At 49.5% G+C, this 14,970-nt stretch overlaps 2 protein-coding genes across 2 annotated transcripts in view; both read left to right on the forward strand.

Annotated features, from left to right (window-relative positions):
- The window catches only part of ASPG (asparaginase), a 72,294-nt gene extending 71,325 nt beyond the window's left edge, over positions 1-969 (forward strand). Inside the window, exon 10 of the mRNA XM_042869541.1 lies at positions 520-969. Within this exon, the coding sequence (XP_042725475.1) occupies positions 520-969 (450 nt within the window). The remainder of the gene's footprint in view (positions 1-519) is intronic.
- Positions 970-2,505: 1,536 nt separating this feature from the next.
- KIF26A (kinesin family member 26A) overlaps positions 2,506-14,970 on the forward strand; it is a gene marked incomplete at its 5' end in the record, with an annotated part of 96,995 nt that continues 84,530 nt past the window's right edge. The window contains one exon of the mRNA XM_042869554.1: positions 2,506-2,643. Coding sequence (XP_042725488.1) covers positions 2,506-2,643 — 138 coding nt within the window. The remainder of the gene's footprint in view (positions 2,644-14,970) is intronic.

A 14,970-nucleotide genomic window follows, 5' to 3' on the forward strand; every position in this document is an offset into this window, starting at 1 on the left:
CCCCCCCCGCTTCCCCCCCAGCACGGACGGGGCCGGCAGGCGGCTCTCGGCGCGGGCTCGGGGCCAGCGGGCGCGGGGAGCTGATGGCGGCCGGCGACGGAGCGGCTCGCTGCCCGCCCCGCGCACCCAGCGCGGTGCCGGCGGGCCGCTGAGCGGGGCGCAGCTCCGCGCTCGTCAGGCAAAGGTGCGCCGGGGGGGAGGAGGGTTGTACAGCGGGGGAAAAGCGGCGGGGAGAGGCAGGGAGGTGCCCGGCTGCGCTCTCTCAGCCCGGCGGCGCGCATCCTCTCGGATGAAGGAGTAACGCAGCCGCGTGTTTATCTTTTTTTTTTTTCTCTTTTTTTTAAAGGGTGAGGGGTGTTGGCTATTTTTTCTTTTCTTTTCTTTCTTTCTTCTTTTCTTCTTTTTTCTTTTTTTTTTCTTTCTTTTTTTTTTTTTTTTTTTTTTTTTGCTATTTTTTCTCCTTCCCCCTCCCAACCCCCCACTCTCTTTCTGCATCCAAACACATCGCCTCCTCCCCAGGAGCCGGATATCTCCCACCCTCAAACTATGGCTTTTCCCAAATCTCCCGACGCGTCAACCGCGCCGAGGAGAAGCCCCGGGCTGCTGGAGATCGGCGCTCTGTGCTTGGACTCGGACATCATCTTCGGCTTCACCAGCCACCTCCTGAGGCGCAAAGCCAAGGTAAGGGCACCTCGCCCGGCCCGGGACGGAACGGGGGGTGGAAGGGGGGAGTTGGGTCGACGGCAAACTTCCAGCGGAGCGAAGTTTGGCGGCTCTGCGGGCTTTCAGCACCACGAACAGTGCGGGCGGCTCCGCGGAGCGGCGCGGAGAAGCGCGGGGGCACCGCCCCCGTCCAACCCGAGAACGTCTCCGATGGAGCGTTGTGCGGGAGGTACTCGGGCACGCGAAATACCCGAAACTTTGTTACGGCTCCGGGCAACGGTGCGCGGGTATCGTAAAGCTGTGTAGGAGGCGAACACGACCGCCCCAGCCCCCAGGGGACAGGCACCCATTTGTATTTTTTAGAAGGGGGCTCTTCAAACACGTGGTCAGGAAAGTTTAAGCGGTGAAGAAGGCGTCTGATGGAAAGGAGTAGAGGATGTCTCTCGGGGAGGGGAAAGTTAACGCGTAGCCCTGTGCATTTTCCTCCCAACTCCCCGCGCTGGGCGCTGCTCCCCGCAGCGCAATGCTGTGCTCCGGTCCCACTGCGCGTAGCCGGGGGTCGAACAGGGAGCGGAGCTCGGCAGTGCGGTACCGCATCGCGGCCGGAAGGTGGCGCCATAGCCACAGCGACGGCAGAGCCGGGGAGGGACTGAGCCCCGCACAGCGCCCGCCCGTCCCGGCTTTCCCCCCGCGCTCCGCGGGCAGCATCGCACCGTGCTGAGGGAGAGCGGGAGGAGTGGGAGACAGCGGCGCCTGTGGCCCTCTCTGGGGGAGAAAAACTTAAAAAAAAAAAAAAAAAAAAAAAGTGCTAAATACACGAGCCGGAGCGGCAGCCAAGTAGACAATTAACTGCGAGCGTTAATTTCCCCATCTGTCGGGTCAACAGTCGCGTGTAGCAACATCGCGGCGCCCCCATCGAGCGGCTGCGGAGCCGGCCCGGAGAGGGCGGATGCGGTAGAAGCGGGGGCAACCCCGGCACCTGCAGAGTTGCGCTGGGACCTTCCCAGCCCCCCCGATGCCCGCGGGGTTCACCGATGCGGCAGCCACGCGGCACCCCGTCCCTTTCGCCCCGCTCCTGCGGAGCTCGGGGCTGTCTGCACAAAACCCCGAGCACAGCGGTTTGGGACGGTCCCGTAGGGCCGCTATGAAAACAGCATCCCCTCACCTTCCAAACCCAACCCCAGCCCGCCCCGCTTACCCCACCCCGCCCGGCCCCTCCTCCCCTGCCCGGAGAGCACTTCTGCAGCTTTTTTCCGACGTGCTCCCGTGCTCCGGCTCCTTCTCCGTGCCGCCGTGGGGAGCTCACTCCGCCTTCCTCTCCCGACCCAAACTTCGCTCCGTCCGCAGCATGGGAGGCAGCATCACTTAGCACCGACCCCCGCCTCTCCCTCTGCCCACCATGGGCTCCTCGCACCGCCGGGCACCTCGCCGCCCGCAGTAGCGGAGCGGGGCCGCGTCCCCATCCTCCAACATGAGCGCGGTGACCGGGAGGAAGGGGCCGGGGCTGGAACCCCGGGCTGAGGGGGTGAGTTGCGGGAGCGCTGCTACCCGCTCGTGGGTTTTTTGTTTGATAACTTTATTTATTTATTTCATTTTGCCGCGTATTTATTTATTTATTTATTTTCCCCCCCGCGGGGCGGGTGGCTGAGGTGGGTGGGAGTGGTGCCGAGCTTTCCGCGATGCTCGGCGCTGAAGCTCTCTTTGCTCTCTCCGCAGGTGGCGGAGGGGAGCGCGGGGCGGGAGCTCTCCCCTCGGAAAAAATCTCCGTCCGCCGCCTCCTCCGCCGTCCCCGAGGAGGAGCGCTGCGCCCGCCGCCCGCCGCCCGAAGGAGCGGGGTCCGCCGTCGTCGGGAGCGAAGCGCGGCCGCTGGAGCGGGCGGCGGCCGGGGGCTGGTGCCGGAGCTGCCAGGCGCAGCTGGCCGAGCTGAGGAAACAGGCGGCCAGGTTGGCTGCAGGCGGCTGCCCGCCCAACGCCCCGCCGGTAAGTGAGGGCTGCCGGCTCCGGGAGGGGAGAGAAGGGAGGAGGCAAACTCGGTCCCGGGGCGTGCAGGTGTGTGCCCCGCGGATATGGCACCCCCGGCGTTTTGCGAAGCGGGAGGGTGCTGCAAAAGTTTCAGGGTTTGCAGGCGTTGGTTTATCGGGAAGTGCCGCTGCGTGTTCTCTGCGCGGGTAACGCCGTCGGCTGCTGGGATAAAGAAACTGAAATAAGAAGTGACTTTGACGGGGGCAGCGGGGCGGCACAGCGAACGCCGTCCGGGCACGGGGAGCGGCGGATCCAGGCTTCCCCTGTACTGTCCCGTTTGTGGAAGCGCACTGAGACTGCAGGGGGTTCAGCTCGGCTCCTCCTCCTAGGAGGACGTGAAACGCCGCTGACACCCCCGTATGTCCCCACACGCGTTCCCCCCCGTGGTGGTGGTCGGGAGGAAGCCGGAGAGGAGCTTTGCGGGGCTCTCGCTGCCCGGTGTTCCTCAGGTTTCCCTCGGTTTCCTGAGGTCCTGGAGTCATTCAGGGTGGTTTCTCTCGAGTCTGCGGCTCGTGGTGACTCTGGCAGTGAGTGGATAAAGTGCATGAACGCTCCAGAGGTGGCCAGATGTGTACCGTTCCTCCTTCTGTGTTTCTGTCTACAAGAAGTCTTTACCACTGCTTCTGGTGTCTCTCTTCCTTAAGTAACTGTGTGAAACAAAGCTTTCATAAGGTGATACAGGTGGAAAAACCTTCGTGCTGAGCCTTGGGACCTGGGGAGACCTTTGGAGTTCAGTGATAGTGCAAAATGCAGTAGAAGACCCCGAGGTTCTGTTTCAGGGCACCAAAAACCTGTCATGGTTTTTTGATAACGTTTGGCAGAGAGGTATTGTTTTCTAAACAATGCTTATCTGGATGGCTATAAGAATAGGGGGGCTTGGGGGGGGGGGGTTGGAGGGGAGGGTCTGAAGAGGAAGCCAAACCCTATTGACCTTCATTTTCATTCAAAGATTTCCTGTATGATCTACAGCATTCCCATTGAATCTAAATATAGTTTTGTTTGGAAGTGCATTGTGGAGCAGTGTCAGTGAGGTTTGCATTCTCAGGCCTGGCCCAAAACACTTTGAAATCAACAGGAGTCCCTGTGCTGACCCATTGGGTCAATACGAGCTCCTCTTCTGCAGCGTAAAGGTCTCGGGTCAGGATTGTCAGACCTTTTGTTTTATGGATGGTTTAATTCCCATTGTGAGATCCATGTGATAGGGCTGGAGAAGTGTGCACGCAACCCAATTCCCATTGCTGTGGTGGGACCCATCCCTGATGGGATGAGCGGTGTGGGGAAGGAGCTGGCCAGGTGTGTGGGGAGCAAAGGGCTGTGTCTGTGTGGTCCTTTCCCTCCGGTCCTTTATAAGCACTCGATGACGGGTGAATGAATGAGTGAATCCTGCTTTTCTGCAGCGTGTCTAGGAAAGTAATAACAGAGTCATCATCACAGTGCTGGAACCTTGACAGGCTTAGTCACGGAGTCACGGGTACCTGGGGGGTACTGGATGAGCAGCATACTGATACTTGGGGTCCTTTAAAACTAAGTTTTCCAGTGTGCATGAGACCTCCAGCCTTAACTGACAGCTCACAGGCCCCTCAGTCAGGCAGTGAGCTGCTCCTCAGGTAGGAAGATGCAGCAAGCAACCCCACTCACTACCTTCTGCCCAGCAGATAGCAGGAGATACCCAGCAGAGTTTGGGTGCTCAGCTGCAGCTTGTTGGCCATGCAGTGAGAATCTGATGCAATAAGCTGGCAGGCTGAGTGCACTGTAATGTTTGTGCCAGAAAGGCAGCTTGCATTCCCCCCCCTTCTTTCTTTCTTGTTTAATTATATAACAAGACATCTGAAAATGCAGCTCCTCTTCCTGAGTTTCTTGCCTGTACATTAAAGGTCCAAAGAGTTTCTCCTAATGCACTGTCAGAGGAAGAAGCAGCTCCCAGGAGAGCGAATGCAGGAGGCTGCTGCTGGGAGCACACTGCTCTCACAGCCCTGTCCCTTGCTGTCGCAGTGAAGGGATCTTTCAGCACAGGTTGAGAAAGATTTCCACACCTGGTTTAAAGCCCTTTGGAAAGGTGGGTGGGAGCCTGGGAGATGAAAGAAGGGCCAGTTTCCTGCTGTTGATATCTGTGCTGATGAAAGGGAGCAGTTGTATTCTTCTGCGTGGGGCAGCTGACAGGGGATTGAATTCACATTAGAATAAAAAACCAAGGTTCTGTTTGCAGTCTGTGGGGATAACAGATCTAATTGCTCAGGAGGGTGATGATTCATCGTTTGTGTGTTGCTGTCCTTTCAATTAGACTTATTTAAAATATATAAATAATGTAAAGTTTCGGTGCTCAGATGATGTGCATTGATTACAGAATGCTGTTCGTTGTTTGGGGCTTTTTCAAGTTCTCCAAATCTCTGTTGACAAACGATATAGAGATAGACCTCTTTGCTTATATTACAACTCCTTTGCAGTTCTTCTGAATACTAGATTTATTGCACCCCACGCTGCCAATTCCCCTCTTTTTGCTGCTGCTGTCTTTACGGCTTGCTGCCACAGTGAGGCTGTGAACGAATCAGAATCAGCAAGGATGAGGAGTATGGGGGAGAAAAAAAAAAAAAAGCAAAGTTCAATCGCAGAAAGTATCACAGATTGGCATTTGGGTGTTGCAGCATCAGCTGCTGGGTCGTGCACTGAACAAGTGGAGGAGAAAAAAAAGAAAAGAAAGAAATAGGTGCCTCATGTTATCCTTAATTAAAAGTTTTGCATGTGCCTTGCAGGCCGTGTCCCTGGGGAGCTGTAATGGGCTCCCGAGGTCCAGATGTTCCTGGAAGCTGCTGCTGTTGGCAGCCTGGGGAGGTGGGTTGGTGGTCGCTGCCTGGCTGGCAAGGAGCCTCGAAAGCCACCCCGACAATTACCGCTAATTGGCATCATTGTTGGCAGTTTCACAAGAGAGGCTGAGGACTGAATGGAGCTGTGGATTAAATTAGTAATAATAATACTTAGCACCTAAAATCATCTTCTCAGTACTTCACCAAGTGCTAATTAATTAATTCGTGTGACATCCCTGCTCGGTAAACTAGAACGAGCTGCCCATCCAGAGAGGTGTGTGTGGGAACGAGGTGTGCCCCCCAGGGAAGGGACAGGCAGGGACGGTGTGAGGTGTGCAATGAGCTGAGTAACAACCGTACCCAGTTCTACCGAAATAGGAGTTTGTCATCGGGGCTAAGAGGAGGCCATGACGAGAAGTTTTCCTTGGAGGCAGTTAGCAGAGGACTGTGTCCCTCCCAGCCCGAGGATGACCCTGTTTCATCTGCCCCCAGCCCATGCATTTTGTGCTGTGCAGTGCGGGCAGTATGGGATGGGAAGGCATGAGCTTTGCATTATCACGAGTTCAGCTGAGTTCTCACTGTTCTACTTTCTGGGAGCTGCTGTTTTTCCCTGTTGAGATCCCTGTTGCATTACCTTCACTGCGTGCTATATGGAGCACACCACTGAAGTGCTCCAGGAGTGTTTGGGAGGTGAAGGAACGGTGTGTGCCCTTGGGATGGAAAGTACTTTTCCTAATACATAGAGCCCTGTGTTCCCTGTATACCTAGCCAACCCGGTATGCCATGGCTGGATACAAAGAGGTGTTTTACCAGTCCTGCTCTGTTGTGCTGGTGACCAGGACATCTCATGCCCTCGGCTGCTAATGAGCCATGAATCATTTGATTCTGGCTCACCATGCCCTCAGCATTTTCTGTGTTCATAGAATAATACATAGAATGATTTGAGTTGGAGGAGACTCTTAAAGACCATCCAGTCCAACTTCCTGCAGTGAGCAGGGACACCCACAGCTCTATCAGATGCTCAGAGTCCCATTCAGACTAACCTTGGCTGTCTCCTGGGACAGGGCATCCACCACCTCTCTGGGCAACCTGTGCCAGTGCCTCACCACCCTTATTGTAAAACATTTCTTCCTTACATCCAGTCTAACTCCCCTCCTTTTCTGGTTTTAAACCATTTCTCCTTGTTCTGTCACAACAGACCCTGCTAAAGAGTCCGTCTCCTTCCTTTTTACAGACCCCCTTTAGATACTGAAACACTCTCAGCTCTCCCTGGAGCCTTCTCTTCTCCAGGGTAAACAGCCCCAGCTCTCTTAGCCTGCTCTTAAAGGAGAGGTGTTCCATCCCTTGGTGTTTGTATTACTTGGGTTGAGCTGGAGGAACCTGCTCTCTTGAAGGGGAGTCCCAGGAGGCTTCAGGCATGCAGCCGTGCTGCTGGGCTGCCTCCCACCACACCTGCTGCTTCCCACATCCATGGGTACACCTGTGTGATGCTGATGGCATCACTCAAACAGGAAACAAAGAACAAAGTTTTGGGAACAGCATGTACTTCCCTGTGGGTTTCTCATTCATGCTAAATAACCCCATGTATTTCCACCAGCAGCAGAGCTCAGGAAGGATGGTTTGGTTGGACGAGTGCATCGGTCATCTCCTTGGCTCTTCCTTGTGCTTCTGTACTCATCCCAGGTGCTTCTTTGTGTTGCCTGGGAGTTGTGGGCACTTGCTGTGAGTCTCTCACCTCAACTTCAGATCATTTGACAGGTTCCAAAGCTGTAGGGGAAGGCTGAAAGACCTGAGTCTTGGCCAATCTCGGTGTCCTCCCTAACCAGAGGGCTGTTTTTCTTTCCATAGGACGCAGGTTGATGTGGATAAGGGATGCTGAACAGCAGAACTGTGTCTTATACCTCTGCAGAGTAATTGAGTTTTCAGGGGTATTTACAAGCACTGAGTGCACCTTGAAATGTTCTGTATTTAACATTTCAAAAATACATAAGTGGAAAAGTCTCAGTTAATAAATATGAAACTACAGGGTATTTTTTGAGATGCACTTTTAATATTAAATTTTGTAAGAGAGGCTCTTGCAGGGACTCGGCTGCAGAGTGCTTGGGGCTATGAGCTCAGATGCCGATTGCAGGTACAGTGCAGTCTAATAACAGGCTTAGTGACAACACAGTGTCAGATATGTTGACACGAGCCATTCACTTGTTTCAGTCTGTGCAGCAATCTCCACGCTGTACGATAGGCTGTGGAAACTAACTGTAATGGGTTTATTCTAGACATTTAGGATTTTCAAGCCCTTTTAAAATACAGGTGAGTAGGATTATGCTACAGTCGGGATGCCTGAGGCCACAGACCTCGCTGGGGGATCTGCAGAGGGGGAGCAGGGGTTGCGCAATTAGCTGGAGGTGCTGCGGTCTCCAGCTAGCTGGGGGTAATTAGTATTGCTGCGGCTAATGCCTTCAGCACCGTGCCCTATTAGGGGAAAGGGAGGAAACGCATAAACCATTTCAAAATCCCAGGGGGTGGAAAAGAGCATCTGCTGCTAACATCTGAGGTTACTTTGAACCTGTTGAAATATGTAGTTGCTGCTTTATTGTTTTTGCCAAGAGTTTCCACCTACAGTGATCCCAGCCTCTGGCTTGTTTGCAGGGAGGTTACAGGAGGCAGCAGTCATCCTCCTCTCCCATGGCCAACAGCAGCTGATAGCGGCTGCTCCTCTGGGCCTGACAGTGCCAGGGAACAGCTGGAGCCAACAGGGGATTTGGCTTTCTCAACAGCAGAATTGTCTACTAAGTATATGTTGCTGCTTAGGTTTCCTGCCGCCTGGGTACCTCACAGCTGAGTCTCTCTCCCTAGAGGTGATGAAGAACTGTCTGGATGTGGTCCAGGGCAACCTCCTCTAGGTGTTCCTCCCTGAACAGAGGTTGGACTGGTTGGATCTAGAGTTTCCTTCCAAGCTCAACCAGTCTGTTGGCTTTCACTTTGTGGGTCCAAATCCTATTTCCACCGTGAAGATGCTGATGTAAGGAAGAACCAGCGGGGCTTTCATCTGGCTGAGGAACATCTCGTTATGATGAGTGGAGGCTTTGCTCTACTCTGTGTAGAGGAGGAAAATCTATATGAAATTGCATGTTTGTCCTCTGGAAGACTTTTCTGTGATGATATTGTTACCTTTGTCAAAGTTGGATTGCTTTCACAAACTACATCTGTTTGGATATTATTCACAGTGAACGTGGCAGCTGCTGTAAAATCAAGAGTATCATATCTTCTTTTTATGTATGTATTTATGTATTTACTTACTGGAAATCTATGAAACTTGATTTGTCTGAATTCACCTCTGACCTCAGACCTGCAGCACTGGAATAACTGTTTTGTATTTACACTTCTAGTATATCACTAATGGAAAGCACCTTCATGAAGGCAAGAGTTCTGTCTGTGTTATTGGCCATGCACTTGATCAGGAATAGGTTGGCTTCTTTTACAAGTGTCTACTAGTTCTGTGTAGTATTTCAAATGGGTATCTGATGGGAGATAACCTGGACCTTACTTTTATGGGAATTGAGTCTCCTGCTGCTGCCTTTGCCATTGGAGGAGTTGTTCAGACACTGGGTAGGGATGCAAGTTATGAGTTTAACCCCTAAACCTGTTGCTGCCTTTGTGTGAATTTGGACAAGCTGCCTAATATTCATGTGCTTAACCTCTCCTTTGCCCAGCAGAGCTAAATTTCTTCCATTTTTTTTGTCCATTTCTGGTAATTGTAGTGAGGACCCTGTCTGTTGGCTCGTATGGCACTGAGCATCATTGCCTACTGTTCTTAGTTGGGCTGGCTGCTCCCACAATAACCTAACAAGGAGAAATACATAATAACATAGGAACACAGAAACCAGTGCATTCTGTGACACAACTGTGAACCAAATTTGACAACCAACTTTCAGATTGGTTGTCTTTCCCAGGGGGATTTGAGACAGGGGTCTGTGCAACAGCAAAAGCAGCAAATAAAGCCAGAGACATCAGATAATCTGTGAAGAAAATTGCTAGCTCTCCTGGAGAGGAGTGGTGAGGCTGTGGAAAGTGCTGCAGAGGAAGTCCAGGCAAAGTGGAGCCTGCTTAAGTAGCAGGTATCAGATCAGCTCCAAGAGTGTGGATTAAAGCAGTACCAATGGCATCTAAAAGGGGCTTATCTGCAGGCTGTGCTGTGATCCCTGCAATGATGCCAGAATGCTGCCTTGAGGAAATGGGGTGTGCCCCTGCAGTAAGTCAGGAACTCTTCAGTGGCTTCAGTCCCTCTTTCGCTGTTGAAATTTCATGCTGAAGTGTGTTACTTATTAGCTTTCAATTGAAATGTTTTGGTTTGAAATGGAAAAAAAAAAGATAAGTTTGTACAGAAATCCAAGAGCAAGGCTTCAAATGATTATCCCAAGCCAAGGGTGGGGCTAATGTTTCTTTGCAGAAGCAATGTATTCTTGTAGGATAAGTTTAAGTGAATGCAAGCTTCTGCTGTATAGTTCTTTGCACTGACCGCTTTGCTTTGAAGCCGAGTGAACTTTGAGGGTGTAACTGGCAGATGTTCATTTTCATGCTGGAGAAAGAATGTTTAGCTGGTATAAATAAACCCACCTATTTTAGGCAGCGTAATGCTATTGTTGCAAGTTTGTTTCATCACTACCAGTCTGACTGTTGTATGCATCACTTAAATGTAGGGTGAATCAGCGGAATCTCAGCACTTGATCACACACACACACACACACACACAAAAAAAAAAGGCTTAGGTGCACACAATTAACCTTCTTTCTGAGTCAGGCCTTAAGATCAGTCTTTGATCAGCATTCCTGGAATTTGGCAGACTGCTCTCAGCTTCTGCTGGGGTTGGGCCAGCATTACCATATGTCAATACCTGTGCAGCATTGATTGAAATGCTGGGCAGCTATGGGAAAATGATCAATTTTCATTTAGCTCTTAGCAAATCTTCCCTGGCTGTTGCTGAGGGGTTTTGCACTGCTGGGTGAATAGGATGGGAAGTATTCTGTACAGCTCCGAAATGTGATACCTCTGGCTAGGCTTGGCATTGACTGGCTTTCAGCACTAACAGCCACGGTGAAGTATTAGTCCAACTTTTCACAGCTTTCAAAAGATTATGTTTAAATGCGTTTTCTGCTTTACCACAACACACAACTTGTTACAGTGTGGTTTGTGTTGCTGTCAGTGTGTGTAGATTGATAGTGCTGATTACACTGCAAATGGGCAGCATTTGGCTTTGTACTTTAAGTCATTTGGGAAGTTAGATGTACTCAGACTGGCACTGTACTCTCTTTATTGCCTTGTGTTGTTCCTACCTTATTGTTTGTGGTAGCATGTATTTATTCCTTTTAGCATTGCTGTCATTTTCAGAGTACAGCAGTTTCCTACAGCTTGTATGCAGTTTTATTTGGTAAAAGTTTTTTTTCATGGTTTGCCTGCTGCTTTTCCTGTCTTGACTGCTGAGCAACTGAGAGGTGATGGCTGTGCCTATAGTCCATCATGCAGTGCTGCTTGGTGTTTGGAGGAGGTCAGCCTGCAGGGGTGGCTCAGGTCAGTGGCACCATGCTGGACTAGTGGTATGTATCCTGTTCTCATCCTATAGCAGTCACTGGCAGCTGTTATCACCCACAGGCTGCACACTGGCTCCTGGAACTCTGGGATTGTAGAATCATGGAATAGTTGGGTTGGAAGGGACCTTAAAGTCTGCCCATTTCCAGCTCCATGCTGTGGGCTGGTTGCCCCTCACCAGCTCAGGCTGCCCTGGGCCCCATGCAACCTGGCTTTGGGCACCTCTGGGGATGGGGCACCGTCAGCTCCCTGGATAGCAGTGCCAGGGCCTCACTGCCCTCTGACTAAAGAGTTTAATCCTAAAATGTAATCTCTCTCCTTTAGTTTAAAGCCCTTATACCTTGTCCTATCACTGTCAAACCATGTGAGAAGTTGGTTTCTGTCTTGTTTACAAGCTCCCTTTAAATACCGAAAGGCCACAAGTCTTAACTGTCTTAACAGCTGTCTGGAATATGAAAACGTATGAGTTGCTCGTATGATCGGGAAATTTGGCCATCCTTGTTTCAATTCCTTTACTGCTTTTTGGTCAGCTGTAGGAGGACTGGGCTCTTCTGCTCAAAGCATTCGGGTCTTCCCTCAGTAGCATTTGGGTTCTCTTTGAATGCCTCTGGATGGAACATGTTGGTGTTACAACAGACCCTCTCTTTAATACCAAACAGTCTGGAGTGTGTGGTGTAAAAGCAACTGCTTGTATCCACTGCCCAGCTGCAGCCAGGCTACAGCAAACAATGGCACGCTTCCCAGGAGGAAGAGTGGCTAAGAGCCAAACCTTATAAATGTGCTTTGTGGAGTCCTTGGTAGGTGCTAGTGTGGAAGTAGCTCCAGAAGCTAAGACTGCTGAGAGGACTGGACAGTCCGGCACTGGCCCAGACTGGGCACATCCCCTCATGGCCTGTTTTGTGAAAGTAAATGATTTTCAGCTGCAATAAATAGTCAGCAAAAGTTGAACACAGGCCAAATCTATCCAGCAGATAAAGCTTTACCAGTGATGCCAGAGCTCCTGGCATCCAAATGACCAAAACAACGGTAGGTAAATAGTTGAGTAAGCTAATCCCTGGCAGCCAGGGTGAGGGGGATGTTGATTTCTGTATGCAGAGTATTCTTAGAACAAATGTGAAGAGAATGCCAATCTCTTTCAATGCTGTGCTCTTGTTGTGCTGTAAGAGCGGCAGAGTTGTGTTGGTGTTTTGGCCTGGATTTAGTAAAGAGTATTGAATATTATAAAAAGGGATGTTTAGCGCACTGAGGTGTTATTTGAGAAGTGTTGGCTGTGTTGTGATAATGGATCCGTTTTGTGCTGAGCACATATATATGTGTGTTGCAGGGACCTAGCTTTGTGAATCAGAGAAGAAACAAAGCTGAGTGTGTGTGATGTAGATCCCTGTGTGATCCTGTAATCTCCAGGTGTATGTCCTATTGCTGGGGGCACTGTGAGGAAGAGAGATGTTCCTGTGCCTGTCTGGCCTGGACCATCTAGTCCTTATGAAGCAGTCACTAGTGATGAAAAGCTACAAAATGTATAAGAACTGTAGTAGGGATCCATAATGGCCTTTGAAGGATGAGGTGAGGCACAGGTGTGTTTGACAGTCACTTCAGGGCGACATCAGTGCTCCTTTCTCCAGTAGGTGTGTAGATGGGAGGGCTGGCTTGTCTCAAGTACCACCTTTGGAAGCTTCTTAGCTTTAACATGAACTAAGGGCATTGCAGAGCTTTTGTAAGCTGTCTTAAAAACTATGCTGTGGGTGAAACGTGGGCCAGGATTTATAACTGTAACTATTCTGCCTGTAGCTTCTAATTAAATATAAAGCTAAACTCAGAATCCCCTATTAAAGTGTTCATGTGTTAGTGTAGCTTGCGTAACTGAATGCAGAAGTGAGGCATTCTGCTGTCTTCTGCTGCAGATTTTGTTGCAAAGAAAAGAGCATATGTTTGACGTTCCTCCAGCCAGCTCTCACAGGGGTAATTTTGTGTGGATGATTGAGAGGCGTGGAAGCACTGTAAGATATTGTCCTTTTGTGGGTTTTGTGAAGAGGAGATACAGTTGAAGTAACTTATAATACACAGAGTCTTAGCAGTCTGCTAAGAGAACTTCTTTAAGCAATTACCTGTAAGAATAAAATAAAAATCATTTATTATTGATAATTGCGTATTAAGAAATATTTCTTCTGGTACTGTAAATTTTTTATTTGTAGGCTCCAGAGGAGCATAGAGTAACCCAAATGTGTTTGGGGAAGAAAAATACGAGTTAATACATTAAAGTTTACATATTTTTCTTGTGATGGATTTATGGTTTTTAATTACATCTTCACGTCTTACATTGGGATCCCTGAGGGCCCTCTCTGAATTTTATGCTTACACTCTTGTAACTGTGAGATGCTTTAACCTGCCACCTTGTGCATTCTTACTGCTGCTTGACTGACCTCTGGTGAAGTTACTTTTTATTCCAGTTTCAATTTTCAGATCCATACAAAGAGTAAAAAAAAAAAAAAAGTTTGCATGATTTAGAGCTTCTCAAGCTAATATGTTGTACTTGTGAATCTCAGACAGTGAATGGGTTTCTCTCTTTTTCTGTATGGACAAATGGGCTTTGTGCTTATTTGCTCATTTGCCAAGGCTGTTTGGCAGTGAAAAGTAGTCATGTCTTTGCTAACAACTCTTTCAGGAGTCATGGTTGGGTTTAAGGAAGAGCATCTTCAACAATTTGTAGTCATGCATCTGGCAGTAGATCTCTTCTGTTTTTGGATAAATACAGCAGTGGATTCTCATTTCACAGCAGTTTGCAGCATGGTTCATTTATTGGAAATGGAATTGGAAGCCTCTGTTAACAGGTGGAAAATGAAACCTATTGGCTCTGTGTGTTTTCTGTTGATTTACACCAGCGAAACAATGTTGGATCAGTGTGCGTATTTCAAATTCATTTCTCTACGTCCTTTTTAAACAGCACATCCTATTCATTTTTCCGTTCAGTGGGAATATGATTACCTGTGTTGAAAAGTGGGGTGGAACACTGCCAGGATCTGTTTGGTACAGCTCAGACATAGCTTATCCAAATCTAACAGCAGTTTATCTAAGGGGCAAACAACTCAGACTGATAATATGCAGACTTTCCAAAAGTTATTTGCCTTTGGACTGATTCTGAACATGAATATTCAGCCCAACCTATGGCATTTGAAAGCAGTTGAAATAAGAGGGTAGTGGTCTTGCCTTTGGGTAAGTAAGGACATCTGAAGAACAGAGTTTATGCTGCACCAGCACTATGGTATCTGAGCCCCTTTTCTCAAGTTTGTACTCTATGTCCTTATTATTCTGGTCATGACCTTTCTTAAGTGCATGTAGCCCAAGAGCAAAATGTACTGTAAGATTTTAGTTGGATTGCAGCTTCCTACTGCCAAGTCTCTTGATTATGTGGAAGATGTGTTAGATGCGGGGCTGGCTTTTCTGACCCACCCCAGCTTCTTCACTGAACTTTTCATTACTGTGATAGGACTTGACACTTGTATGATTGGGTGCAACGAAATGTAGACAGACAAAGAACTGAGATGCCGAATAGCGGTAAACACTTGACCCTGGGAAGAGAACACAAGAGAGAATACAAAAGCATTGTTGTCTAAGTGACACTTCGGAAGGTTGTTACTTTTCTGAGTTTTATTTTTGTAGTTTTTGCTTCAGTTCCTGTTGTTAGTCCAAGTTTGATCCAATTTTATTTCTTCTTGCCGCTTGAACAACAGCCCTGTTTGCCTTCCAGTATTTAAAAGGAGAGGTTGGTGGCCCTGCTTGTGGCAGGGGAATTGGAACTTGATGATCCTTGGGGTCCCTCCTAACTCAAGGCATTCTATGATTCTTTTCTAACGGCTGTGGTCCTGCTTCCTGTGGAAGCAGTGAGGTCTGGTATGGAGGGTTG

The sequence above is a fragment of the Lagopus leucura genome, unplaced genomic scaffold (genome assembly GCF_019238085.1).
Source record: "Lagopus leucura isolate 7727_CA_CO unplaced genomic scaffold, USGS_WTPT01 Super-Scaffold_1, whole genome shotgun sequence".
In the NCBI taxonomy this organism is placed as follows: Eukaryota; Metazoa; Chordata; class Aves; order Galliformes; family Phasianidae; genus Lagopus; species Lagopus leucura.